Source organism: Catharus ustulatus, chromosome 18 (genome assembly GCF_009819885.2).
Source record: "Catharus ustulatus isolate bCatUst1 chromosome 18, bCatUst1.pri.v2, whole genome shotgun sequence".
NCBI classification, from domain to species: Eukaryota; Metazoa; Chordata; class Aves; order Passeriformes; family Turdidae; genus Catharus; species Catharus ustulatus.
The window spans coordinates 7,083,828-7,107,917 of NC_046238.1; the positions used below are offsets into that span (position 1 = coordinate 7,083,828).

At 39.9% G+C, this 24,090-nt stretch overlaps 2 protein-coding genes across 15 annotated transcripts in view; one reads left to right on the forward strand and one right to left on the reverse strand.

Annotated features, from left to right (window-relative positions):
- The window catches only part of TANGO2 (transport and golgi organization 2 homolog), a 27,025-nt gene extending 11,448 nt beyond the window's left edge, over positions 1 to 15,577 (reverse strand). The window contains exons 1-5 of one of the 4 annotated variants that reach the window (XM_033075460.2): positions 15,409 to 15,577; positions 6,231 to 6,352; positions 2,150 to 2,238; positions 1,828 to 1,947; positions 749 to 863 (exon numbers count right to left, since the gene is read on the reverse strand). In XM_033075460.2, the coding sequence (XP_032931351.1) occupies positions 749 to 863; positions 1,828 to 1,947; positions 2,150 to 2,238; positions 6,231 to 6,286 (380 nt within the window). In that variant the 5' untranslated portion in view covers positions 6,287 to 6,352; positions 15,409 to 15,577. Of the gene's footprint in view, positions 1 to 748; positions 864 to 1,827; positions 1,948 to 2,149; positions 2,346 to 6,230; positions 6,353 to 12,081; positions 12,275 to 12,418; positions 12,493 to 15,408 lie in introns of those variants that run through there. The other 3 variants (XM_033075459.2, XM_033075461.2, XM_033075458.2) reach the window with 3 other exon arrangements.
- Positions 15,578 to 16,004: 427 nt separating this feature from the next.
- ARVCF (ARVCF delta catenin family member) overlaps positions 16,005 to 24,090 on the forward strand; it is a 247,023-nt gene continuing 238,937 nt past the window's right edge. For 3 of the 11 annotated variants that reach the window (XM_033075441.2, XM_033075449.2, XM_033075448.2), the window contains exons 1-2: positions 16,552 to 16,773; positions 17,370 to 17,447. The gene's annotated coding sequence lies outside the window, so the exon portion shown is untranslated. Of the gene's footprint in view, positions 16,298 to 16,408; positions 16,454 to 16,550; positions 16,774 to 17,369; positions 17,448 to 24,090 lie in introns of those variants that run through there. The other 8 variants (XM_033075453.2, XM_033075454.2, XM_033075443.2 and 5 more) reach the window with 7 other exon arrangements.

Consider the following 24,090-nt stretch of genomic DNA (forward strand, 5'->3'; position numbering starts at 1 on the left):
CTAATAAGATTAATGCTCCTGGTTCCATGTGTGCCAAAGCAGCAGTGTGCTCCTGGTCATGCAGTGTGCATCCAGCTGGGAACTGACACAGGGCCTGGAGATGCCTTAGCCCTGGATTTCCATTCTTCTCCAGGCAGAATGCAAAGGAAAATCAGCAGATGTACTTGGGCATAGACACATGCACAAGCAGTGGGAAGGATTGTGCTAATCACACTGATTATAATCAAGTATCCAACATCCTTTCTCAGCTATGGAAACTTTAAGATAATGTTTATTTATCTTGTGCTGATTTTTAATGTTTCAGGAAAGATTAATGAAAGACACTCTGACAGGAATAATAGCTTGAAAGCTTTCAGCTGTTCTAATCCTGATGCAGCATGTCAACTCTCAGAGAAATAAGGTGTCTGAGAAACTCTGAGCCAAGGTTTTGTTTTCTCAAAATACAAGCTCCAGAGCCTCCAGGGTAAAGACTGGCTAGGGACGATCAGGGAGTTGCAAGAAGTTTTGTGGGAAGCAATGGTCAGAATACAAGATAACACTCCAGTGTTTGGAAAATAAACAATACCAAAGGAAGGAAGACCACAATAAAATTAGGGCCTTGCATGCCAATTAGCAAAAAACATGAGTTCTAACTTTAGTTTGTGACAGACTTTGGTATTGTTACACTTCAGTGCTATGACTTGTATCTACAGCACTGTTACTATCTTTCTCCCTCTGACATTTCAACTGTGATGTTTTATAGACTTACTTCAAGTCAGCTGCTAATAAATTAAATCCATTATAAAGATGTCCCTCTTCTGAAACTTTCTTCAAGTAAGAGTAGCTGTCCAGATCTGCAGTCAAGAAGTTTGTTACCAGAGCACCTAAGAAAGAGAAGTACATAGAGCAAGTTGTATGTGTGTGCTCACTATTCTGACAGGCCTGGTAAAATAAACAGAAAGATAAAGATTCCTGTTGCTAACAGGATGTAACAGTGGAAGAAAACCCCAAACCACAAAATCAACCCAAATAGCAAATCAACCTTTTAAAGTCTTACATCATTGCACGATGTTCACACTAAGAGCTTGACTTTTACTCTGAAGAACTCAGTCAAAAGCTCTTGGTCAAAAATTCTACGGAATTCACATTTACTAACTACTCTGGACTGGATGCACCTTTCCTCTCCTCCCACCTTAGAAATTCTTTCTTGTCTTGCTTCATTTCCCTGACATATGACTCTAAAATGAGATACAAATGACACAGTTCATCTGTTTGTCTATATAACATGTTTTGTCATTGCAATATATTCCCAATTCAGTACCTATGACAAACAGACCTATTTTTACTTCAAAAAACCCCACAGATGTGCTGTTTTCAGCATCCTCTTTGAAAGAGGATTTTCCTATTATTTCTACTCCTCTGATTTATCAGCAGGAAAGAAAAATCTTTTAGGCTACTTCCAGCATAATCCAAGTTGCATTCCCTGACACAGGTATTTGAATATGAATATACACTCCAAAAAGTCAACTGTAATCTAAAACTAGCTCAGTGCTTGGCTAGGGCTAGTTGTTCTGCCTGTTAATCAGAATTACTTTCCAGAGGAGATGGTGCTGCTGCACTTCTTGTATGAATGATACTTCAGGCTCTAGGCACTACATCTTGTTTTACTTATGCCTGCTTGATCAAAAAATCAAGTTCCTCATATATGTACTCAAATGCATAAGTTTGAAAATTTTGTTTACAGCATATAAACATTCTATTTGTCCATAAAGCTGTGTTAAGAAAATTAATATAGTAATCATCACTATTTAACTGAAATATGTGTTTTTTATTTCAACTCCTTCATACCTCTTCCTTTTGCATTTTTATTAATATTTGGCTGCATATAGTTTGTCAGGGCTGCCATCTTGCCTTTCTTACTGATTCCCAGCCATGTCCCACCTTCTTTTCCCTCCTCCATGTCCAGACCTAATGGAATAAGTAAGAGTTAGGTTATCAAATACATTAAAATTAAATGTTTCAAACTTACAAAATGTTTTCCTTAGATGTATAAGGAAGAAGAAAATTTCTTATTAGAAAGATAACACCACACCCTAAGAATAAAAAAATCCAGGCCATGATTCCCTTATAAATTATATTAAAAACACTCCAAACAGCAAGACATACGTACCACTAAGGATCTCATTGCTGCTGTCCCAAAACTCGGCTGATTTGGATGGTCTGTGGTAAAATTCATCCCTATTAGCTGCTAGAATAAGCCTGTAGAACACAAGAAGAAAAAAGACACTATTACTTACAAATTGGAACTTCACAGTACAGGCAGGAGCAGAATCCAATTTTTTCCAGAGCATTAACTCATTTCAAGCATGAAACCATCCTTTATCTCCCATCTCACCTTTATCACTCAGTGTAAAGTTCGACTGACATCTGACAGCAGCTTTCTCTCTCACTCTCATGAGACACTCAGCAAGTCCATCTTGTTGAGTGAATGAGGCAACTGGTGTTTCCAAAAAATAATACTTACAATAGAAGACACTGAATTAAGATTCCTCAGCACAAAGTCACAGCTTAAAGAAAATTAATATTATTTTGATTTTTTTTTAATATGTTTTTCATTGGTAGAATATCCTCACCTTAGGGGCAGGTAATGCATTTGGCTGATTCAAATAAAGGTGAAAGACAACAGTGACCCCAGGCAAGCCCTGTGTGGAGGCTCAGGGTGAGAGGTGACTGCACAGACCTGCACAGCTCCAGAGCAGCTCCCAAAGTCCTGCTCATCAGTACCCACAGCATGACTTGCCTTTATTTCAGTTGTAAGACACTAAACCCTTCTCTCCAGCTATGTTGCTTAATTTAATTTTAATGAAATGCCATCTTTCAAAAATCTGCAGATTTTCTTAGCCAGTTTTCCATAAACTCAGTATCTTCTTCACTGTCAGTTTCTCCTACCAGCTGCATCTCAATTACAGCTGCACAGCAGAAGACAAGTTTGCTACTGGGAACTGAAGACAGACCATACAATTTTAATTCTAATTTTTAGCCACAACACACAAGAATCAATTCCAATGACATCTCATTACTTTGTTTGGCATTCAGATGTACTTATATTTTCTGCAAGTTTCTGAACTTTTCTGCAAATTCATCTTTTTCCTAATACAGTGTTTTAAAAGAAGACTATGAGGTACAAGTTGCACATCAGAAATACTACAGAAAAAGAATCATAATCAACCATAGAGAAAATAGAAAAACCTGACACTTCAATAGCATCTTTTCTGTAAGGTAAGTGCTTAGAATTTTGCCCAACAAAGATAACATCTGTTGGAAAGCAAACTGTATGTACATTTTTATCTTTCCAATGCAAATATAATATTGTTCCTTTCAAACTTACATAATTTATCTTCTCCTAGCTGATTCTAGTCTTTGAGCTATAGGCTCTCTGCTGGTTTACCAGATTTCTGTCATCTTACCTCAACATGCTCCATTAACAGGATGCAGCCTCCTTTCACAGATTTTTATTTGAGCATCTCCATTGTTAAAAAACAGTTTGCCTGAAGTGCACTTCTCTCATCTCCTGAGCTTCAATTATACTTTGCCTTCAGCAATTCTTGACATGAAATTATGGTTTGTTTATAGTATCTAAATATTAAAAATAAGTGAAGTCTTTCTTGTGTGATTGAATATTCCCCATCTCAAGTTTAAAACAGACCTCTAAATTTACCACAAGGGTAGTATACAAGAGCATAATAATAAAAACATCTTTTTTTTGTCTTTTATGAAACATAATTATAGTGAAAAGGAGCAATATTAAGTGACCCTCATCTTCTAATAAATTGCAAAAAGCCCATTCAGCTATTTTTATAGCTGAAATCATTCAGCTGTATTAGGATTTATGTATTAAGATTTATTTTAATATCGAGAGAAATGAAAACATGAGAAATCATTCCATTAAAGCAATTTCCTACAATGTAATTCAGCTCCAGAAAAGAGCCTGTGATTACACCTTTGAAGCTTGAAACATTTATTTATTTGTAAGATGCACACAGTACTATGCAGAAAGATCTAAAGGCAGCATATTACCTCTGACAATAATAATGGACTACAGTAAAGTGCTTGTTACACTGCACTAAACTTTACCACAAACAGGTCTCGAGAGAGAAAACAGAACAAGTTGCAAAGGTACAGGCAGATGGATTTGTTAGTGTGTCACAGGAGTGGGCTCTTTGCTTAATCAGGTGCTCAAGAAAATTGACCAATATATTGGTCTAGAAGGCAGAGTATACCTGGATGGAAAATTCTCCCCGGTGTTACAGAGGACATGTTGTAGCTTGGCCATTTTCTTCTAGCTAGTAAACCCAGTCAATGACAAGCTGTTTGTCTTTTCAATTTTTACTGCCTATTACTGATACCTTCTTTCAGTCAGAGATGCAAATCAGAGAAGAGTAAGGAAAGTTTAACTGCCTGGACACAGAAATTAGTGTCTGCAGGTACAGGAATCCCCTTTTAGTTGGGCAAACTGTTCCAAGACCTCATCATGAAATAAACAGAGCTACAGCACAGTGATGCTTGAATTGTCAAGAAAAACTACCCTTAGCAAGGACTTGTAGAGGGATGTCTCACTTGGTCCAATGGCCATAATACTGCCTGGAATTAGAAGGGCTGGGCGCCACTCCCAGCTGATACTCAGACCTGAGACTCAGTCCTTCAGAAAGCCAGGACAAAGGTGAAAAAAACACAGGAACTACTAAAAAAGAAAGAACTTCAACATTCTTCTGAATAAAGAAAAGCAAAAAGATTTAGTTATGGTGTGTCAAGGGGAAAAAAAAGCCTAAAGTTATGTAACCAATGTTAAAATCTGACACCAAGAGCATTGTGGTCTGGTATTTATCACCCCAACAGGTAGCTCAGAGTCATTTCTCTCAGGTATAGAGCAAGGCACTGCTTAACTAAAGATATAAAGTTAAACACAGTTAAATACTCTGCAGATTTCTGAATTTGGGCCAAACATCTCAAAAGCATTGTCTTATACTAACATTGACAGCAAGTTGCTTTCTGATATAAATTAATAATTTCAATCTTGATGCAATTCTTTATAGCAAGCAAACTCCTCTAAGTTTTACTTTTAAATATTGATCATGGCAGAAAGTTCACTTGGCAAGCAACTACAGTTTACATCCAAAGGATTTTCCCAAGAGGCATCAAATTGATGAATCTGTCTTTTGGTAACTACCAACACAAAGAAAGTCAGATCAAATAAATGGATATATTAATTCAGCACCAGTCACATCATAAACAAAACCCCTTTCTAGGCAGGCTCCAGATGCAGAAGGGAATGCACTCTGTGGACAACTGAGGTTTCAATTCTCGTTTCCTTTCTTTCTATAGAATGGCATCTGCTTCTTAATACAAGAGGACAGCAAAACAAGTCAGTGAAAGGCACAACAATTTACTGAGCAGACTGACTGATGGCTTCTGAATGAATATTAGTACTTGTACCCTACAAAGTAATATGGAACCTATAGAGTATGTATAAATACAGAAAGCAATAAACCTTCATAGTCTGCTTAGGGCCTGAAGTGCTGTCTCTTTATTACATACTCAAAGATACTGATGTTGAGTGTGAAATTTTAAAATGACAGGCTACAATGAGAGAGAAAATGATACAGGATATTTAATACTTTGGAATCTCACTGTATTACAACGAGAAATTCTTATACACTAACCTAGAAGCCTGCAAGCTTATTTTTCCTTCCGTTTTTGGCTAAACATTTCATACACATGATTCAGTTTATTGCCTACAGTTTTGCTTGAAAGCAGATTTTGGGGAGGGGAAAGGCTACGACACTTATTATAAGTTACTTGGTTGCAAAGTGGAAGCCCTAAACACATCTACCACACTGAAAGCTGTAACTGTGATACCCAACAAACAGGATTCCCCTTCGTTTAAACAATGAAGTAGAAGGCAGGACTTCCAGACACTGGAGTACAGTATTTAGAGGACTTACACAGCACATGACAGATCACCAGCAAAAGGTCCATGATTACAAAGCCCAAGACTTCTGACAGTCTAAAACCAAAGCGTTCTAAAAAGGTTACAGTAATTCCTGTAATGGGGAAAGCCATCAAGTTAAACACTACAAAAGCACAACTGAACACATAATACTGATTTGAGTTTGTAATTCACACACTGGCTACAAAAAGGAATTGTGTAAAATATTACAGAAGCAAGTCTGTTTTGACCACAACCATCTTACCTGTATGCATTTTTTGAAGCTGGTCGTGGGTCAAATTTGAATAGAAGGATGCACATTGAAGAACTGATGTTTAAATCTCGTTTCTTCCACAAAGGCTCAATGCAAGATCATTCTGGAATAGCCTAAAATGTAAATAAAGGTTATCTATTAGACTGCAAATTATAAAAAGAGAAACTGGTTGCTGTGCTGAAGCTTAAGGATTGTAGTAATAGCTCACATACACAAATACAGTAATTTCACGATTATAAGCCGCACCATTTTGACTAAAATTTTGGTCTGAACCCGGAAGTGTGGCTTATAATCAGGTGCGGCTTATATATGGACAAAGAACAAAAAGTTGCTGTTTTAGTTTGGAGGACAGGTGTCTGCTGAGAAAGGCAGGAACTTCTCTTTGAAATGGAGAATGTAAACCCCCTCCTTCCAAATTATTGTAATTTTGAAATCAAGGGGTTTTCAGGCAAAAATATGGGAATTAGGAACACCAGTTCTTTACTAGGGAAATTAAAATAGAAATACAGCACTACAAAGAAACAAACTCCAAACCCTGACAAAGTCAGAGTACAACCTGACACCCTGTCAGGCAGGGTGTTGGCAGCAGTCCCATTCCATGGTGGCTGCATCCTCCTGCAGTGACAGATGTGGCTCAGTTGGAGCAGTGCTCCTGTACAAGGTGCAGTTTCCCTCCGGAGGTCCAGTGGTGATGTGGAGAAATCCGGTTTTCCTCTGGAGTCCAGTGGAGAAAGGGGCTCCCTTAGTGTCCCAAACCCTCTGTTTTTATCTTGGTAAGAAAGTTGGGCTCTTCCCCCTGGCTGGAGCAACTCCCAATGGGATGCAGTAATTTTATCAGTCCCACAGTGGGACTCAATGGCCATGAGCAGAAAATGACTGGCTGGAGGAAGGATGGGTTGTGACAAGATAAAGAACAATGCCCTGCCTGGTTTCAATGGATGGCCCATTAGCAGATTATCTGCCGTTGAGATAAGGATCACTGCCTCCACCCTCAACAGATGGTGATAGAACAGATACCTTTGATCACACTCTGTATTGTAACGCGTGGCTTATAATCAGGTGTGGCTTATGTATGGACAAAGAACGAAAAGTTGGTGGCACCCGGAAGTGCAGCTTATACTCAGTGCGGCTTATAATCGTGAAATTACTGTATAAATAATATACCACTTCCAAAATATAATAGTTCTAAAGACTGCTTTGCTAACCAAATTCTTTTGGTAGTTCTTTCAAAGAATGCCTGGCTAGTTCAGATTTTTAGGGAAAAAAACTGCATCAGGTAAATACTGACAGTCTTTAGTGCTAGCAATACATGAAGAAAATACTGTTACGCAATTTTCTGCTCATTACCAATAAAGAAGCTTTACTTTTTTTTCCCCCTCTCTTAAGTAAGGCAAAATGCTTCTGTTAGAATAAAGGAGAAAATAAGACTCAAACTTTTGCAGAAAAAGCCTCATTAAAGACACTCACAGGCCTGCAAATAAAGCATAATTTAGGCCAAGCTACTATCAATGCCCAGGAGAAATGATTATTGTTTAGCATTGGGTAAAAGGTCAGGTGCAAACAGAAATACTCTGGGTATTTTGTATCCAGAGTTTACATTTTGATGAGGATTTTCCAGCACTTCTGCTATATTTAAAATTCTGGCCATGCGGATGGAATGACAAATGTGCTTCCCATTTCAAACCAACAAAACAGCTTTCAAATATTTTGTGTTGACCAATTAGCATTTTTCTGGTAATAAAACTCCAGCCTGATCTTTACATTTTGTGGCTGTTCAGTTATCAGAATGCAACCACCTAATGACACACAACCATTTTTACTGTTTTTACTGAGAGCTTTGGCCATGCAAGGACTTTCAAGGTAAGTAAAGGGTAGAGGGAGGCAGAATTTTACACCACAACTCTAAGTCCATCTGAGCAATCCAATGACTGAAAAAAATTCTGTACAACAAGCAGGACTTTTAACTGTACTTTCAAGATACACAGAAATTAAAGAGCAAGAAAGATACTTTCTACATAATTTGTCATAAGAGGTATCAGGAAGTTGATAGTTTTGACTACATTTACTTTACCAGAAACAGAGCTGCAAGTGCAGCATTTATATAGATATTTTTAAAAAATTAACAGCTTGCCCATTGCTGCTGGCTCCCGTTAAGTCACAGTTCAGCACTACAACCAGCCTGCTGTTGTTGTCATAGCACAACAAGTTCAGTCTTGCAACCCAATATCCTGCAAAGAGCCTCTTCTGCTGCAAGACATGAAATAGCTCAGAGAGGTCCAACACTCCCGACATGCTTCACAAGAAAATTAGTGCACAAGAGCGTGTGTGTGTCTCTATATATATAAATATACCTCAAAGTATTTTAAATTCCGTTTGCTGACAAAAAGAATTTCCCTCCCAAGTTGATTCATAATCTATGAGCTAAGAGTAGCAATAGCAGAGTTACCCTAACTATTTTGTGTTTAACAGGTTGCATAGTAAGACACTGAGAAAACGGAATTAAATCACATTGTTGCTTTCTTTGCCTCAATCAAGTCAATCCCAAAATGACTACCTTAGAAATTAATCATAAAATGAAGATGCCGTCTTGAATTTTGGATAACTGATTTACTAGCCAGGTCATTAAAAAGATCCATAGCCAGCTAATCTAGAAAATCTAGAGAAAGTCTATTTTGAGAAGGTGATATGCCCCTTCTCAGACTCCTATTGCTGAATTTTCAGTAGACTGCAATCATACTGGACTTGAACTACCAGTACTGGAACACTTGGACCTTCTACACACAAACAACACTCCCAGCTCAGAAGAGATCACCTTCAAATCTATGAGGTTCCCATCCACAGTACTACTGCGAGTATGGCAGGGAATCCTTAAACCATTTTTTATTTTTGACAAAGTGCAAAGAAGCTCACTTGGTGAAAGCAGGGATACAAAATATAATTTTAATGACAACTATCACTGAGTACTCTTGCTGACTATGGGAGATATGGCTGCTATTTTTCATCAGGTGTCCTGCTAGAGAATTAAATGGATTACTTGATAAAAAACTGTTTGAAATTAATCACTCATAAGACCACTATTTTAATAAACGAGTTTCAGGCTCCATTAGCTGATTTATTGAGTTCTCTTCAAATAATCAAGTAGGTCCAGCTGTTAATGCAGAGTTACTGGCCAGCACAAAGATTAAACAAAAACTGCCAGTCAGAAAACAGTTGCAAAATAAGTTTGCAATACTCATCACAATCATCTAGCAGGACAAATATTTTGAACACTTCAATCCCTTTCTAGAATCCCAGTCATTATTATTAGGTACTACTGCTTTGACAGAACTTTTTTTGTCACCCCATCAACCCTGCTTGACATTATTACAGTTCTTTAAGTTAAATTTATGTTTTTATTAATGCCAAATATCAAACCAGCATATTTATCAAGGCCTGCAGACCTTGAGACAAGCATAAATGTTTATAGGTCCTATATAAACAGTCTGACCTTTTTTTTTTTTTTAATTTAGACAGAAGTGTTTAAGCCAGATAAAGCAGAACTACCCTTTAAAACTGCAGCAACACTTAACTGGCAAAGGAGGTAAGCAATGTATTTTGGTACATTCTTTGATCAAAACTGACATTGCACTTGCAACTCCTGTTGTGGATATTACAATTAAATTCTTGATTAGAAGCATACTGTAAGTCAGACCCAAATTTGGATATTCTGAACTTTACTTAACAAAACACTAAGAGGAAACAAACCTGAAGGGAGGCTGCCATAGATACACACACATTCAATCAAAAAGACTTTAAGCAGGTGCTCTTGAGCTCATACTCACATAAAAGCTGGTGCTCTAACTATGGGGATGAGAGGAGCACATTGCACAGAGCTGGAGCAAAGCAGATGTGCTCAACACAGCCTCCTCCTCACTCAGCTGAGTCCCCACAGACCAAGGAGAGAAGAAGGTGGAAAAGATTAAGCCAGCACTGACTTCCACCTGCAACGTGATCCTACAGTGAGTCCAAAGCCAGATCAAAAGCTGATTTTTCGAGCTCCATTTCTGCAGAAAATGTGTCTTCAAAACTATCCTTAGAAATGCAGGAGGTGCCATAGTTTAAAGAGTTCAAATAGAAAAGGCTTAGTTGTGGTACAACACTTGCTGATTTTCTTTTTTAGGAGAATAAAAACCAGAATATACACACTATACAAAGTGGTAAGATCTGCAGGAAGGGGGCAGAAATCCTCTGCTCTAGATTGGAGACAAAGAAGACTGCTCTCTGGATAATGAGCTTTTATCATTTGTAGTTTGCTTATTCCTAGTCAATAAGACAACAGTTACCAAGGATGACATGATAGCAACAATCTCCTATTTCTGTAATGTTTCTAGTTTGCTGTCCAACTTATGCCTAATACACACAAACCAGCTTGACAAGAACCACAAACATCCTGTAATTAAGCGTTCTGCTCCAAATGGCACCGCTAATTTGGAAATGACATTAAAGTAACTAACATTCTTGTTCTGTGCTACAGTACTCTGTTAGACAGCACAGTGTGTTGTTTTGCTCATTTGAAGGATCTGTTAAAAGCTTGAGTGGATACACGCCAGCATAAGGTAGCATTTAGGACTTTCAAGAGACTCAAACATGATAGATTGTGCATGTTCTTTTCATAGGGTTCTACCATCATTTGGTTGATTAGAAGCAATCAGTTCACAATTTGGCATAAAACCGTTTTACCCTTAAGAATTCCCAGTAGCAGGCTTTGAAAAATGAAGCCATTTGTTATGTATTTCGTATTCACAAATGAAGTATCATAAATAACATCTGTCAGTTACCACAGTGATCTCAATTGCTTCTCAACTGATCCAAAACTATTGTTTAGCTGCAGTCTAAAACACAGTTAAAAAACATTATTCACTGGAATCTGCTAGTTCTATGTACTACAACAATAACTCATGGTCAGCTGAGTACAGAACTATTTTAGTGTCTCTTTTGAGTATGTCCAAATGAAACTGAGTCCTACAGTCCTCAAATGTCCATAGAAGGGCCATAAAATTGAATGCATTTTCTTGCACTACTGAAATGAGGTTTTTATTAATAGCAAACTTTAACATCAAAAGTAAGAGATGCTTCATTAGTTCTTAAAAGTAATCTACTTTTTTCCCTCAGTGTCTCTTGGCTGCATTTTTAAAGCATTTTACTGTTTAGTTTTTGCACTTTCCTTGTGTACCACATGCTCCACTATAGCAATACTAATAAGTAAAGATGAAGTGGAATACATGGATCTGTAATTTGATGACTTCCAGGTTGCTGCCTATGAAGAGCATTTGTAAGTAACCCGGTTTTTGTAACCCCACCAAGGTGAAGAGTCAGTCTTCCCTGCAAGAGACAGCAATGCAAAAGTACAACACTTATGAAACACAGAAAATAACACACTAAGGTGAATGGCACTCCCAAGTTTAACAGGCTAATTTTATTTTCAGCTTAATTTCTCTCTGGCATTTTACTAGATTAGGTCCACTGTACAGCTCCCATGAAGAACAAACGACAGTAAAAATAACCTTTCACCACATCATGTTTCAGAAACATTTCTGAGCATGGAGTACAACAGCCTTTGCCCCAGTTTCTCAAGAGCACGAGTTTTTCCTCAGCCACTGATCTGCAGACCCAGAGCCTTTTGCAGAGCTTAGATAACAGCTGTGTTTTGAGCTTGTACCATTTTTAGGTTTTCTTGAAAAGAAAAACCACCAAAAAACATTAGTAATTTTCACTGTCTACCTGTGACTATTTCTTGACCTCAAAGGATCACCACATATTAAAACTTAGTTTAAAATCTACTTTATTACTCTTGTACACTTACAATTACTCCGGTACGTGACGCAAGCACCAACCAGCCACCACCCACGAAGGAATGGAATGCCATCGCATAAACAAGAAAACAGGTGTGAACTGACACCTGAAAATATCCCCAGAGGTGCTGCTGGATAAATTTAGGATAAAAACAAGCAAATGGCGCTCAGGTGCAGCACCTTCCCTGGCGTGGAGGGCCAGGGACGGCACAAACAGCAGCCCAGACCAGGAGCCCGTCAGCTCCCGGCTGCTGGCGGCAGCCGAGGCGCCCCCGGTCGTGTCCGAGCCCGCCCTGCAGGCACGGGGACCGCCGGCCCCTCACGCCCTCCCTCGCCCCCCTCACTCACCCACGGCCGCCGCACCGCGCGTCCCCCGCGCCGCTTCCGGAGGGCGGCAGGGCCGAGCAGCACCGCCCCTCCGGGGGCCGGGCCCGGCTCCGCCTCCCGCCGGCGCCGGCACCGGCACCTTCCCTGGGCCGGGGTCCCACCTACACACCGATATCTTCCCGGGGTCCACCGGCACCGACACCTTCCCCGTGCCCGGGGCCTGCGGGCCCCGCAGCCCCGCGGGTGTGTGTGAGGGGCCGCTGTGGCACCGCCCGCCGTCCCCCGTGCACTGGGGAGCATTCTCATAGTGCTTGAGCTGCTGCTTGGCTCCCTCAGCCTGCTGCCAGCGTATCTGGTTTCAAGCTGAGACGAGAAACTCGGGTAGCAGAAATATTTTTTTCACTTGTTAGGGTGTTCAGGCATTGGAACAGATTGGCCAGGGAGGTGACAGAGCCGCCATCCTCGGAGGTGTTTAAGATCTGGTAATGCGGTTTAGTGGTTTATAGAGGTTACAGTGGTAATGACGTTGGACTTCATGATCTTAAAAGGTCTCTTCTGACCTTGCTGATTCTGTGATTCTGTGAAGGTGTGAGATAATAACATTACATGCCTGATCTGAGTTTCACAGCATTCATACCTCTGAGGCCAGATACACGCAGGCTGTTGACAATCTTGGTGGGCTTGGATGTAGCTCCTGGCCCCTTAGAACAAGGCCAGTGTGGGATGCTGCTCCCCTGACCACCTTCAGCAGAGACTGCTTCCAGGAAGGTCCCAAAGTCACTGAGCCCTGAGCTTGCATTGGGATGAATTCCAGCCACGACAGATTCCCCGAGGATTGAGGAAAACACAACTGACAACATCAAATCTGCTTTCAGTTATTAGCACAGCATGATCAGAATTGATAACCAAACATTTAGTAATTTTACCTAGATCTGCAGATTTCAGTTGGGATTGGATCTGCATCACCTTTTTGTCCTACTGAAATATTAATATTTCATTTTTCAAACAGAATCTTTATTTCTGACTGGGTGGCCATAGAGGGTTTCAGTAGAGCCTGTAAATTACAAAATGTTTTATAGGGAAGCCTGTAAGGAAACACCATAAAAGCCTGGAGTGCTCTTCCAGATTCTAACACTGATAAACACAACACACACAAGATGTGAAACAGTAATTAAAATAACTCCCAGGGGTATATGGAGGTGTTAGGTGGCTTGAGAGGCAAAACCTTTCATCCTGGTTACAGAAAACCTGAAGACAATTGTCAGCTTTAGCACTGTTCTGTGATATGACATTGAGCAAGTTCATCTCAATGCTTTTCTTTTCCATCATCAACAATAGGATGATCACATTGACCTTCGCAAGGTCTCTCGAGATCTACTGATGAAAATTACTGGGTGAGTGTATGATCATCACTCTTTGTACTACTGCTTCTGAAACACAATAATAGATTGCAGTTATTACCTTGAGACATATAAACCTAAAATGTATTTATGCTTTCAGGTACAGAGTTGTTATTTAAAGCAGTTATCTGGTGAATAAATAGACAAATTATACAAATCTCTGTTACATTGAAATTGGTAAAATGCATGCACATTAAATGTAATATATTGTTCTTTTTGGCACTCTAAGTCTCAAAGTACAGACTCATCACTGTTACTAAAGATTGTTTAGCTTCTATGCTAGATTACTCATTTAAAATCTTCAAATGATAATCTGCATACCTTCAGCAGCAGTCATGTCTATGGGAAGAAGAAAGTGTCCATAGGCTTAAAACTTAATGGTGTTTTTTACTGTTTTGGTTTTTTTTTTTTTGCTATTTTTAATACACATGGGAAGTAAGAATAAGTTCAGAGTCATTTAAAAAGCCTTTTAGGAGGCTGCACAAAATGAGTCCACTGCAAGAATTTGTGAATACTGGATTTGGCGGCCATTCTGACTCTTCCTTTTATTCTTGTGTCTAACTTTTGTTCTGCCTAAACCAGCTTAGTTATTGTTGCCCCTTCTAGACCCTGTCCTAGGGGATCAGTGTATAGTGTCCATTGTTTGTCAAACTTGAATAGACTGATCCCAAGCAGGCTGTGATTCTGCATCCACTTTAAGAGAGTGGTACTGTCAGGGCAGAACCTTTCTTAGAGAAAGCTAAAATAAAAGCAGAAGCTTAATGAAAGGCTTGCAAAATTGTCCTGAGTTGGTATAAAAATCTGAAATAGTCCTGACATTTGTATAAAGTGTTTCTTCTTTGAGTGCTGGAATGTACATTATTTGGAATGCATAAAGCACACTTTAGATGGATTAAATATCTTTTCCCTGAGAGGTCTCAAAAAGCAGCTTTGAAGATGAGACATCAGGGACCGTGACAGTTTTCCAGAGATGGGTTCTTGCTCAAATCTAGTTTGATATCTCTATCAATTGTCTAGATGCAAGACATTTATTAGTAAATTTTGTAGCCTAATAAATTAGTTAAATGAGTAAATGAGATAATTTACAACAGGTTATAAAAACATCTGATGTGCAAATAAGTCATCCCAGTCTAGTAAATTGCATTTTTAATATCATAAAATGTGAGGAAATGCATCTGGAAATAAAGACTGCAGAGATGGGGCTAGCATGGCAAAAATTACCTCAAAAACGAATTTAGTTATTACTATTTCAGGGTGACCTCTCAGGGTAATACTGTGGTAAACTGGACTACTCTAACCATTTACTGTATAGAATACAGAATATATAGGGGAGTACGGGGAAGTGACACTGTCTTTGTCCACAGCACAGGGACACTGGAACACTGCACCATTCATGGCACCCACGGTTGGGGGTGGGAAACCACGGGAAATTATTCAAAGAGGGGATATTAATGACGGGGATAACACGATATAAAATAGGGCCGTAGGAAGCTCAAACCATTCAGGTTACCAAAGACCAAGCTGAGAGGTGACGATAGCAGCGCAGAGACCACTGCAAAGGGCGAGAAGGTCACGTTAGACAAACCCACGCGGATCGCGTGCCAGCATTACCTGGCTGCGCTGCACCTGACGGGCCCTCTGCCACAGCATTTCAGCCACCAGCTGGGCCCGCAACCTCCGGGCGAACAGCTGTGCGAGGCAGCCTTCACTCCCGAGTGCAGCAACCCTCCAGGCGCGCAGCGGGGCAGGCGCGTACCGCTGCAGGGAGGTGACAGAAGGGTCCCTGTCACTCGTACCAGCGGACACCGCCAGCGCCCCGCTGTCCCACACGGGCAGCGCGGCCCCGCTCCCGCCCCGCGCTGCGCCCGCGCCTCGGGCCACGCCCGCCGCGCGCCGGGGGCGGGGCCGCCGGGCTGTGACTGACAGGCCCGCGGGCCAATGGCGCGTGGCGCGGCCGGCAGCGCGCGGCGGCGGGGCGGGCCCGCGCCAATGGCGCCCCGGTTGCCGGGCGCGATCGCAGCGGCGCCGCCCAATGGGAAAATTCGCGGCGCGGGAGGCGCGCGCCGGTTCGCGTGCGGCCGCGGGCGCGCGGGGGTCGGCGGCGCGGGCACGGCGCGCGGCCCCTCACGCCTCACGCGCTCCTGCCCCCAGGTGCGAATGTTTAGGAATGTGCCCTGCTCGGGAAAAAACAAACAAACAAAACCCACCAAAACAAAAAGAGCTAGGCGGGCGGTGCCATCATAGTCTGGCCGGGCAGTGCGCTCCCGTGTCCCCGCGGGCAGGTCCGGTTGTTTTCCGAGCAATAGTTTGGGGAGGGCGCGCGTTTTCCAGCTGTGCCCTTGGACCTTTTTTCTGGAGCGGCCTTGGGGCCGTCAGGAACACCGTCAGCGGCCAAGCCGGGCTGCGGGAGTGGGAATCCCGCGGGCCCGATGGCAACGAGTCCATGTGTTCTGTAGAGAAGGGGAATTCCCTGTGTGCTTCAAAAATCACAGTAGAAAAGGTAAATGCAAGAAAAGGGTTAATAAGTACTTCCACCTCCCCCTCCTTCCTCCCCCACCCCCCCCTTGGATAAAGATGGTCTTGGATACCCTTTGTAAATAGGAATGTGGAGGTGGGAGGGGAAAATCAGCGCTGCTCCGACTGCTCGGCTGCCTCGGTGGGTGAGCGGGCGGGAGGAGCCGGTGCAGCCCGGGCGCTCTCCCGGGGAACGCGCGGGGGACGGACGGGCACCCGCGGGGCGGGCACGGCGGGAGCGGCTCCTGCGCGGGGAGCGGGAGAGGAGGACAAGGGCTGACATGCTGCCCAGCGGCTGCCGAGCGGTGTACTGAAGAGTTGGGGGTCTTTCCCCTCTCTATTTTAATTTTTTAAAAACATTTCTCCTTTTTTTTTTTTTTTTTTTTTTTTTTGGACGCCGCCTCCTTGAAGCCAGTAGCAGCAAGGAAAATAAGCTGAGGACAGAGAAATAAGACGGAGATGGTGAGCAGATCGCTGGCTTGGGGGGAATGAATGAGCTTGCAGAGCTGTTTTCTGTGAGGTTCTTGCAGGGTGTAGTACGTTTTGGGGTGATTTTGTATCGCGATTCCAGGCTAGACTTCTTTGTTTGCTAAAGGTTGCTGGTTCAGGTTTAACAGCGTTCATCAGTTTATTGTGAGATGCGCAACGAGGAGTTGATGTATGCGAACGCCTGAATTACATACGCAAGCCACAGACACAAGCAACCCCTAAACAAACTAACATTGTAATAATCCTGCAATATGATGGGCAGCTCGTGTCATGGAGGGAAGTCATTGCTCAGGTTATTTGTGGCATGCATAGGAGATGAGCCTCTTTGTAGCAAAGACCAAACAAAACTAACCTATTTTTTCACGCACGCGACATCCATTACAGACTTAAAAGCCAGAGTTAGGGGTTATTTTTTAATTTTCGCTTTCCTTGCGGTATTGAGGTCCACGGTTAAAATCTGACGTTCATAGAAGTTGAAAAACTCTTTGAAATGTTCACTTCTAGTGAATATGAAATAGTAAAGACTGTCTTTCTTGCTTTTTCTCTTTTTTTTTTTTTTTTTCATGTAGGCACTTGCTTGTGTGTGTGAGAGGGGGAATTCTTAAAACGTGCACTTTGCTCGTTACGCTGTACTGTTGTGCCTTTAGGTAGGTCACAATGCAAAATGTGATTCATAACATGTTAAAAACTAAGTAGATTTTTTTTTTTATCTAGTGAAGACCTGTTACCGTACCAATAGCTTAAACCCTAAAGACAAGTTTTGCCGGGGGGGAGGCGGTAAACAGCTCTGCTGATCTGATGGGAATGTTTAAGGTAAAAAATCCTGTTTCTAAATGACAGAATATTGACATTGGCTGATTGTAACTTCCTGTGGATCGGGTACTGCAATCTGCTGAATGCACTAGTCCTTTAAGGCTCCATAAATTTAGACATATTTTGTTTACAAAATTATGCAGAACTGCATGATGCAGTAGTAAAATCTGAAATTTAAGTGATTTTAGAAATGTTGCAAGGCACTGCAAAAGAGAAGAAATGCAGCCTCCTGTTAAATCTTCCATGGAAAAAAAGGAAGAGGTTTGTTGTAATAAAGTAATGCAGGGTATGCATGGTGACTAAAGTAACTGCAGGGGCTGAAGAGTTTGGAGTTTGTATAGAAAAAATAACTTGTGAACTATGTTGAAGTCTTCATCCTGGAAGGTATTTGGATGGATGATTCTAAAATTTATTTTAAGCAACATCTCTGTCAATTCTTGTCTGAAATATTTAAATTATATGCTCCATTAGGCAAATGGGTTTATCTTCCCATTGCTTGGCTAAAGGAATGCATTAGAAAGGCATGGTTTGTAAGAACAATAGTTGGACTGCATATTTTCACTGCATGGTTTATCCTTGTGTATTGTTCAGAGATCATAGATGGGATTTTACTTGACATTGGTGATCTTTATAAAGTGGACTTTGCTTTTTTATTTTTATGCCATAGTTGCTGTCAACACAAATAACTGAATTTCAATTGATATCACCATAGTTTTGACCTACTATTTGGCTAAAATGGATGAAAAATAATTCCCTTCTTTGAATTCCATCTGTTAATTCAAAATCTGTGCAAATGATTTCAGTGTCAGAAAGTTTTTAATATTGGAAGAACCAATAAGAGCTACAAATGAGCGAGTTTCCCATTTTATTGGGTTAGGACACTGTACTAGAAATGGCAAAATTCCTGCCTTTTGTTTATACTTCAAATTTTGCACAAACTGTGGTTTAGATTAGATATCTTGTCCTGACAACCATCTGTATGCATATTACAGTTATATAAAACTAAGCTTCTGTACTTGATTTTATGTAATGCAACACATTATATCTGCAGTGCTTTTGGTGGATCTTGGGTAGTGTCAGAATTGATACACTGCAAGGAAAACCTGTTAGAATTCTTGTGCTACCAGGTTTATAGTTTGTTGCTCTTAATATTTTATTGTGTGAATATAAATCATTGACACAGACATTGTAAACAAATGCTGTAGCAGCTAAGTGTGATTTTACATTTGGCTTGAGTCTTTCCAGGTTAACCAGAGTATGACAGTGTTCTGTCAGGTGGGGGGGTGTCCTAATAGCCAGCATAGTTACCTTCAAATCAGTTAGGTCAATTTTTTTACTGTCTGCCTACTCTAGGGTTACACTAATGTGGATAGGGAAGGAATTTCACATGTGTTGGATGCAGTTACCTTATTCAGATTTCATGTGTGTCTCCTGGAAATTAGCAATGAGATTTTTAAGATTAAAATCCCCCTATTTCCAGAAAAAGTGTTCTTTCAATAATGCAAGACATTTAGAATACACATATAACTTGACAAACATATTTTCTTCAGAGAAGGGCATTAGTTACATCATGGGTTTAAGCTTTAAAATGAGAACAGGAAGATTTCATTAAATTTCAGGTAGGATGTGGACTACCTGTGAGCTGAAGCAAGGCAGGTAACCACCTGAGCATCTGAGAAAAGAAGCAATCAACTTAGATAATGAAGTGGTTTTTATTTTCTTCAGCTAACTTGTGTAAAAAAAAAAACAACCCCAAAAAACTGTGGTGCAAGTGTTTTGTTCCCTGTTTGTCCTTTTCACTCCTACCCTTGCATTTCACAGGCCATCCAAAACAAACTGAAAAACTACTTTGGTGCAGTCTGCTGAAGTTCCAGAGGTCTACATTTTCTCCATTAGCTTAGGTCACATTTGTTTTAAATACTGTGTAAGAGAAACAGCTAATTCTAGTGAATCCAGTTATTTTTGTGACTGGTTTTGTGCAACATTCTAAGAACAGACAGCTTAATTTAGTAATACCCAATGTTTTGAAAGCCTGACAGTCAACCCTCTGGCATTCACAATTTCAAGTAGCATTTGGTGTGTTGTCTGTAAATGGCTAATCATTTAAGAGTAAGTGGACAGCATCTATTACTCATCATTAATTTATTTACAGTGATCAAACAAAATAATATTTTTGAGTCCTGATGAGACTCATTGGTTGCCGCTGTTTCAGGGTAGTCTGACATTTTGACCCACCAAAATAAATGCTTTTCTTGAAATATCAGTTAATCTTATGGATAAAAAATGTGTAAGATACCCAGTAAGAATGTATATGTGGGTGGCATTTTTAAATATTTTAACCTTTTGTAGAGAATGTTTTGATTCAGTTAATGAATCTCGTATCTAGTTACTCCTCATTCCCACAAAGAAAATACGTTTTCTTAGTGTTAGCATTACTGGGAGCTTACCATTGTTAGAAAAAATGTGCCTTTCTGAAAATAATGAATCTTAACTAAGGTAGTATTATACCCTTGAGGTGACCGGCTTCACTTTTTTTAACAGGTTACTTTATCAAAAGCTGTAAAAATTGACAACTGCATTTATATATGTGTATGTACATATACATTTATATATATTTTGCTTTGTAATTTCATGGTTTTTGTTCCATCTAGATAAACATCTTTGTCCAAGACTTAATGTTCTGTAATCAGCTGATGTTAATTACCTTGAGATGAGTGATTTTTGACTATAGTCAAATACACATTTTGACTATATATTTAGAAAGAGTAAAATTGTAGTATTTAGATCACAGATTCCAAACTAAGTGGTCCAAGAAAGTAATTCTCATCCACCCCTTGTGTAGTGGTGTGCTGCTGCTGGCAGTATTGCAAGGTACTGAGATCCACTGACAACACGTGGGGCAGGATTGTGCCTGTCTCGCTCTCTGGTTTATATTGCACTGGGCAGACCTTTGTGTTCCTGAGCTACATGCAGTATGCTTCATCTCTTCAGGCTTTCTTAGACAATTTGGGATTTTTGTTCCATAAGGTCCTTGACTGGGTTGTCAAAATCTTCTGTGCATGCTTCAGTTGATGTTATTTATAGTTATGCTTTTTCTGCATCTCAGAGCACATGCATTTTGTTTGAGAAGCTGCGACAGGGTTTCCATGAGATACTGTGCAGATGAACACCAGTACACCACTAATCTATTAGCTTCTGATTTGTAGGTCAGGGAGGAATTGAGATTTTGCTGTCTAAGCAGTATCACCTCTTTGCTGCTTCAGTGCTTACATGACATCTCAAGTTGGCTGAAAATTAAAAGGACACTGTCAAGGTATCTTTCACTATTTCATTTTTCTTACTTGTTTTGTTTGCCTTGTTATTGCTATCATAAGCCATTAGAAGCTTGAAGTCCAGTGCTTTAGCAACAGGCCTTTGTCCTCCAGAACAGGTACTATTTAGCTGCTTATGGTTTATTTAAGAGTTGTGAAGCATTTCCTGTCTTCTGAAATGCATTATTGAAGAATTACAGCTTAAACAGTGCAAGCGAGAGAGAAGTGAGTAAATCAGTTTGGAGTAAGTCCTGACATTTTGTTGTTGTGGTAAATTCCAAATCTTTATTATTTTCCATATTTTTTTCAGAACCTAGAAATTTGGAGTCTAGAATTAGGCATCAGTGCTTCCTTTGCACTGTTATCCTTGAGAGTGGGCTTTGATACCAAGACCTGCATTCTGGTTGGATATAGTTCTAATTACCTGATGAAGTCATCTGTGTAAGAATTCTTACAGGTGTAGTGATATTGACTGATGGAGGTACTGAGCAGTAGCTTTAGAGGAGCTGGGCTTTGTGTATCATAGATGTCTTTTTTCTGCTCTAAGCTTAGTTACCTTCCCCTCGTGTTTCTGCTCTCATAAAAGGAAGGATCATGGAGGCTTTTTGTACAGAAAAATGTTGCCTTAACTTGTTCCTGTATGAAAATGTGTTTTATTAACTGATCTACATTCATTGCAATGTAAAGTTGGTGGTGGAAGTTCCATGCATGAGTTGGAATACCTCCATGGAACCTTCTCATTATAGTAAATGTTCTCTGTTTAATTTGGGTAATGTAGTGATAAAATTTTAAGTAACTACTATTCAGACCAGTGATAGAAGCGATGGCACGGACGTTTTTACTGGATTATCTTGTGGGTGAGAAATGGTATTGCAAAGTTTCACTATCAACAGTGTCCATGGCTACTGGATTCACAGCTTGATGAGAGCTGAGTGTGTATAATGATACTGAATAGTCTAATTTTTGCAGGTTTTAAAGGAGAAGATTATAATCTTTTTAACAGTATGCAGAGTAGCAAAGCTTACTGAGATTGCCCAGAGGAAAGCAAATTGCAGAGTGACTTAAAATATGGCTCATAAAGTGCCAACAATCTTGGGGAAGGAGAATCTCAGAGGTGACACTTAGGTTGGGGTAGCTACAGTGACTTTAGGCATGTTAATTGGATGCGTGGTTTAGAAAGTGCAACCACTTCTGCTGTGGATTAAACCAGTGGATACTGACAGACTTCTCTGGAGCCTGATCCAGTCTGTGTGGTTGAATCAAGTGTTCTGACTAGCACTTTGTCAGCATCTCTCTGCTGAGTGGTAAATATGGGTGTTTTATGGAGACTATCTTTCAAAATTAGGAATTAAAAAAATTGAAATAATCTAACATTCCTTTTACAATTCATAATCTGATGCAAGGAAGCTTCAGTCATGTTCGTCAGCAAAACGTCAATAACCACTCAGAAAAACTGATTCAGTTTTGCATAACAGCACATGTATTCTGATGGTCCCAAGGTATTGAAAACTGTTATTGTATGCAGGATCCATAAATTTAAAAGTTTTCTGGAATGTTTAAGACACATACTCTTTTGTCCTGGGTAAGGATCACATTTGATTTCATTTTATTGCTGTAATGTCAAGTGAAGTATCAAACACAAATCCTGACTTAAACTGGCAGTGTTTTGCTTCTTTGCACCACAGGCTGGGTCATGCCATGCTGGTATAACTTCTCCTCATATTTTTAGACTGGTTCTTTTTTAATTCAGTGTGACAATACAAGTAGTGAGTTATTGATGGCAGCTAAAGTGAGACCATTATGACTGCAATCAATAACATACCTGCATAGAATAACAACTACTATTGGGGACATATTTTGTATTGATTCAAAAATTTATGCTGTCTCCACTACACCCAGTCTGCTACTTCCATAATTTATGTAATAGAATTTCTACTTTAGAGAAGCTGTTACTAAGTTAAATACCAAGAAATGATGACATATCAAGATGTAAATTACATATTGAAGATTTTACTACAAGCAGAAATAGCACTTGCTAAATTCCTGTGGGTTCTGATTCAGGACCAAGGCACTTCCTTGCTGCAGGCTGGAGGATAATGGAAATCAAAACCGTGTTCCCTCTCCTGAAGCAGTATTTTAGAGGTGGAGGGTAAGGTGCTGTTTTTAATGTGGTGTGACGGTGGAAGATTATTGAATTGTACAATCCATAAGTTTGAAACCTCTGTGGGTTACAATATTTTTTTCCTATGTTTCATTGTGTTATGTTCCTGCAGGTAATAAACAATCTTCAGCTTTTACAAACTGCTTACTATGCTGGTGGTGGGGTTTCTGAATCCCAATCCATGCCCATCTATCTAGTCAAGGAAACAATCACCTTATTTCATTTATGATGCCACAAGTCACTTTCCACTGTTTTAGAAGCAGAGAAGCAGCATGATAACTCTGATTTTTAGGAACCTTAGTATTTAAGGTTCTGAAGAGCTAATATTAAACAGAACTGAAGAATGTTTTATATAAATAACATGAGAGAATCTTGTATATACATATATATAAATCAATTGATATCTTGGCTGAGACTTTCAGTGACCTGTTAGGAATTTAGGCCCAAACTCTTAAAGGGATTTAGGCACCTAGTGCCTGTTAATTCCATTATATTTCTTTACAGTATTGTCACTGAAACCAAGGGTTTAGGAATCATTTCGAAAGCTTAGATCACAGGTGTATAAACTTCCTCGACTTGTTTCTTTCAGGTTTGTGTGATTGTTACAGCTTTATTTTCAAATAAGGATGGACTAATTTGGTAAGATGTACTGACATGTATATTTAAATTATTTCAACTATTTAAAAAATACCCTTACAGATCAATTTAAGAAAAATGTAGTCCTTCACAGACTACCAAACTTAGAAGCTCTGAGCATAAAACTTGATTTTTGATGTCAGCATATGAGTATTTGTATATATTTGGATTTGAAAGACATACTCAGACAATAAACACGAGAATTCCATGGCCTTTCTCACCGACCTTGTTTAAAAATGCACAATTCTGAAGGCATTTAGTAGATTCCCAAAACCTAGAAAATAGTTGAGGTACATACAGCTGTGTAGAGTTTCAAAATACAAAGTTTCCATTTATGCTGATGTAAACTGTGTGATTAAGTCCAATCTC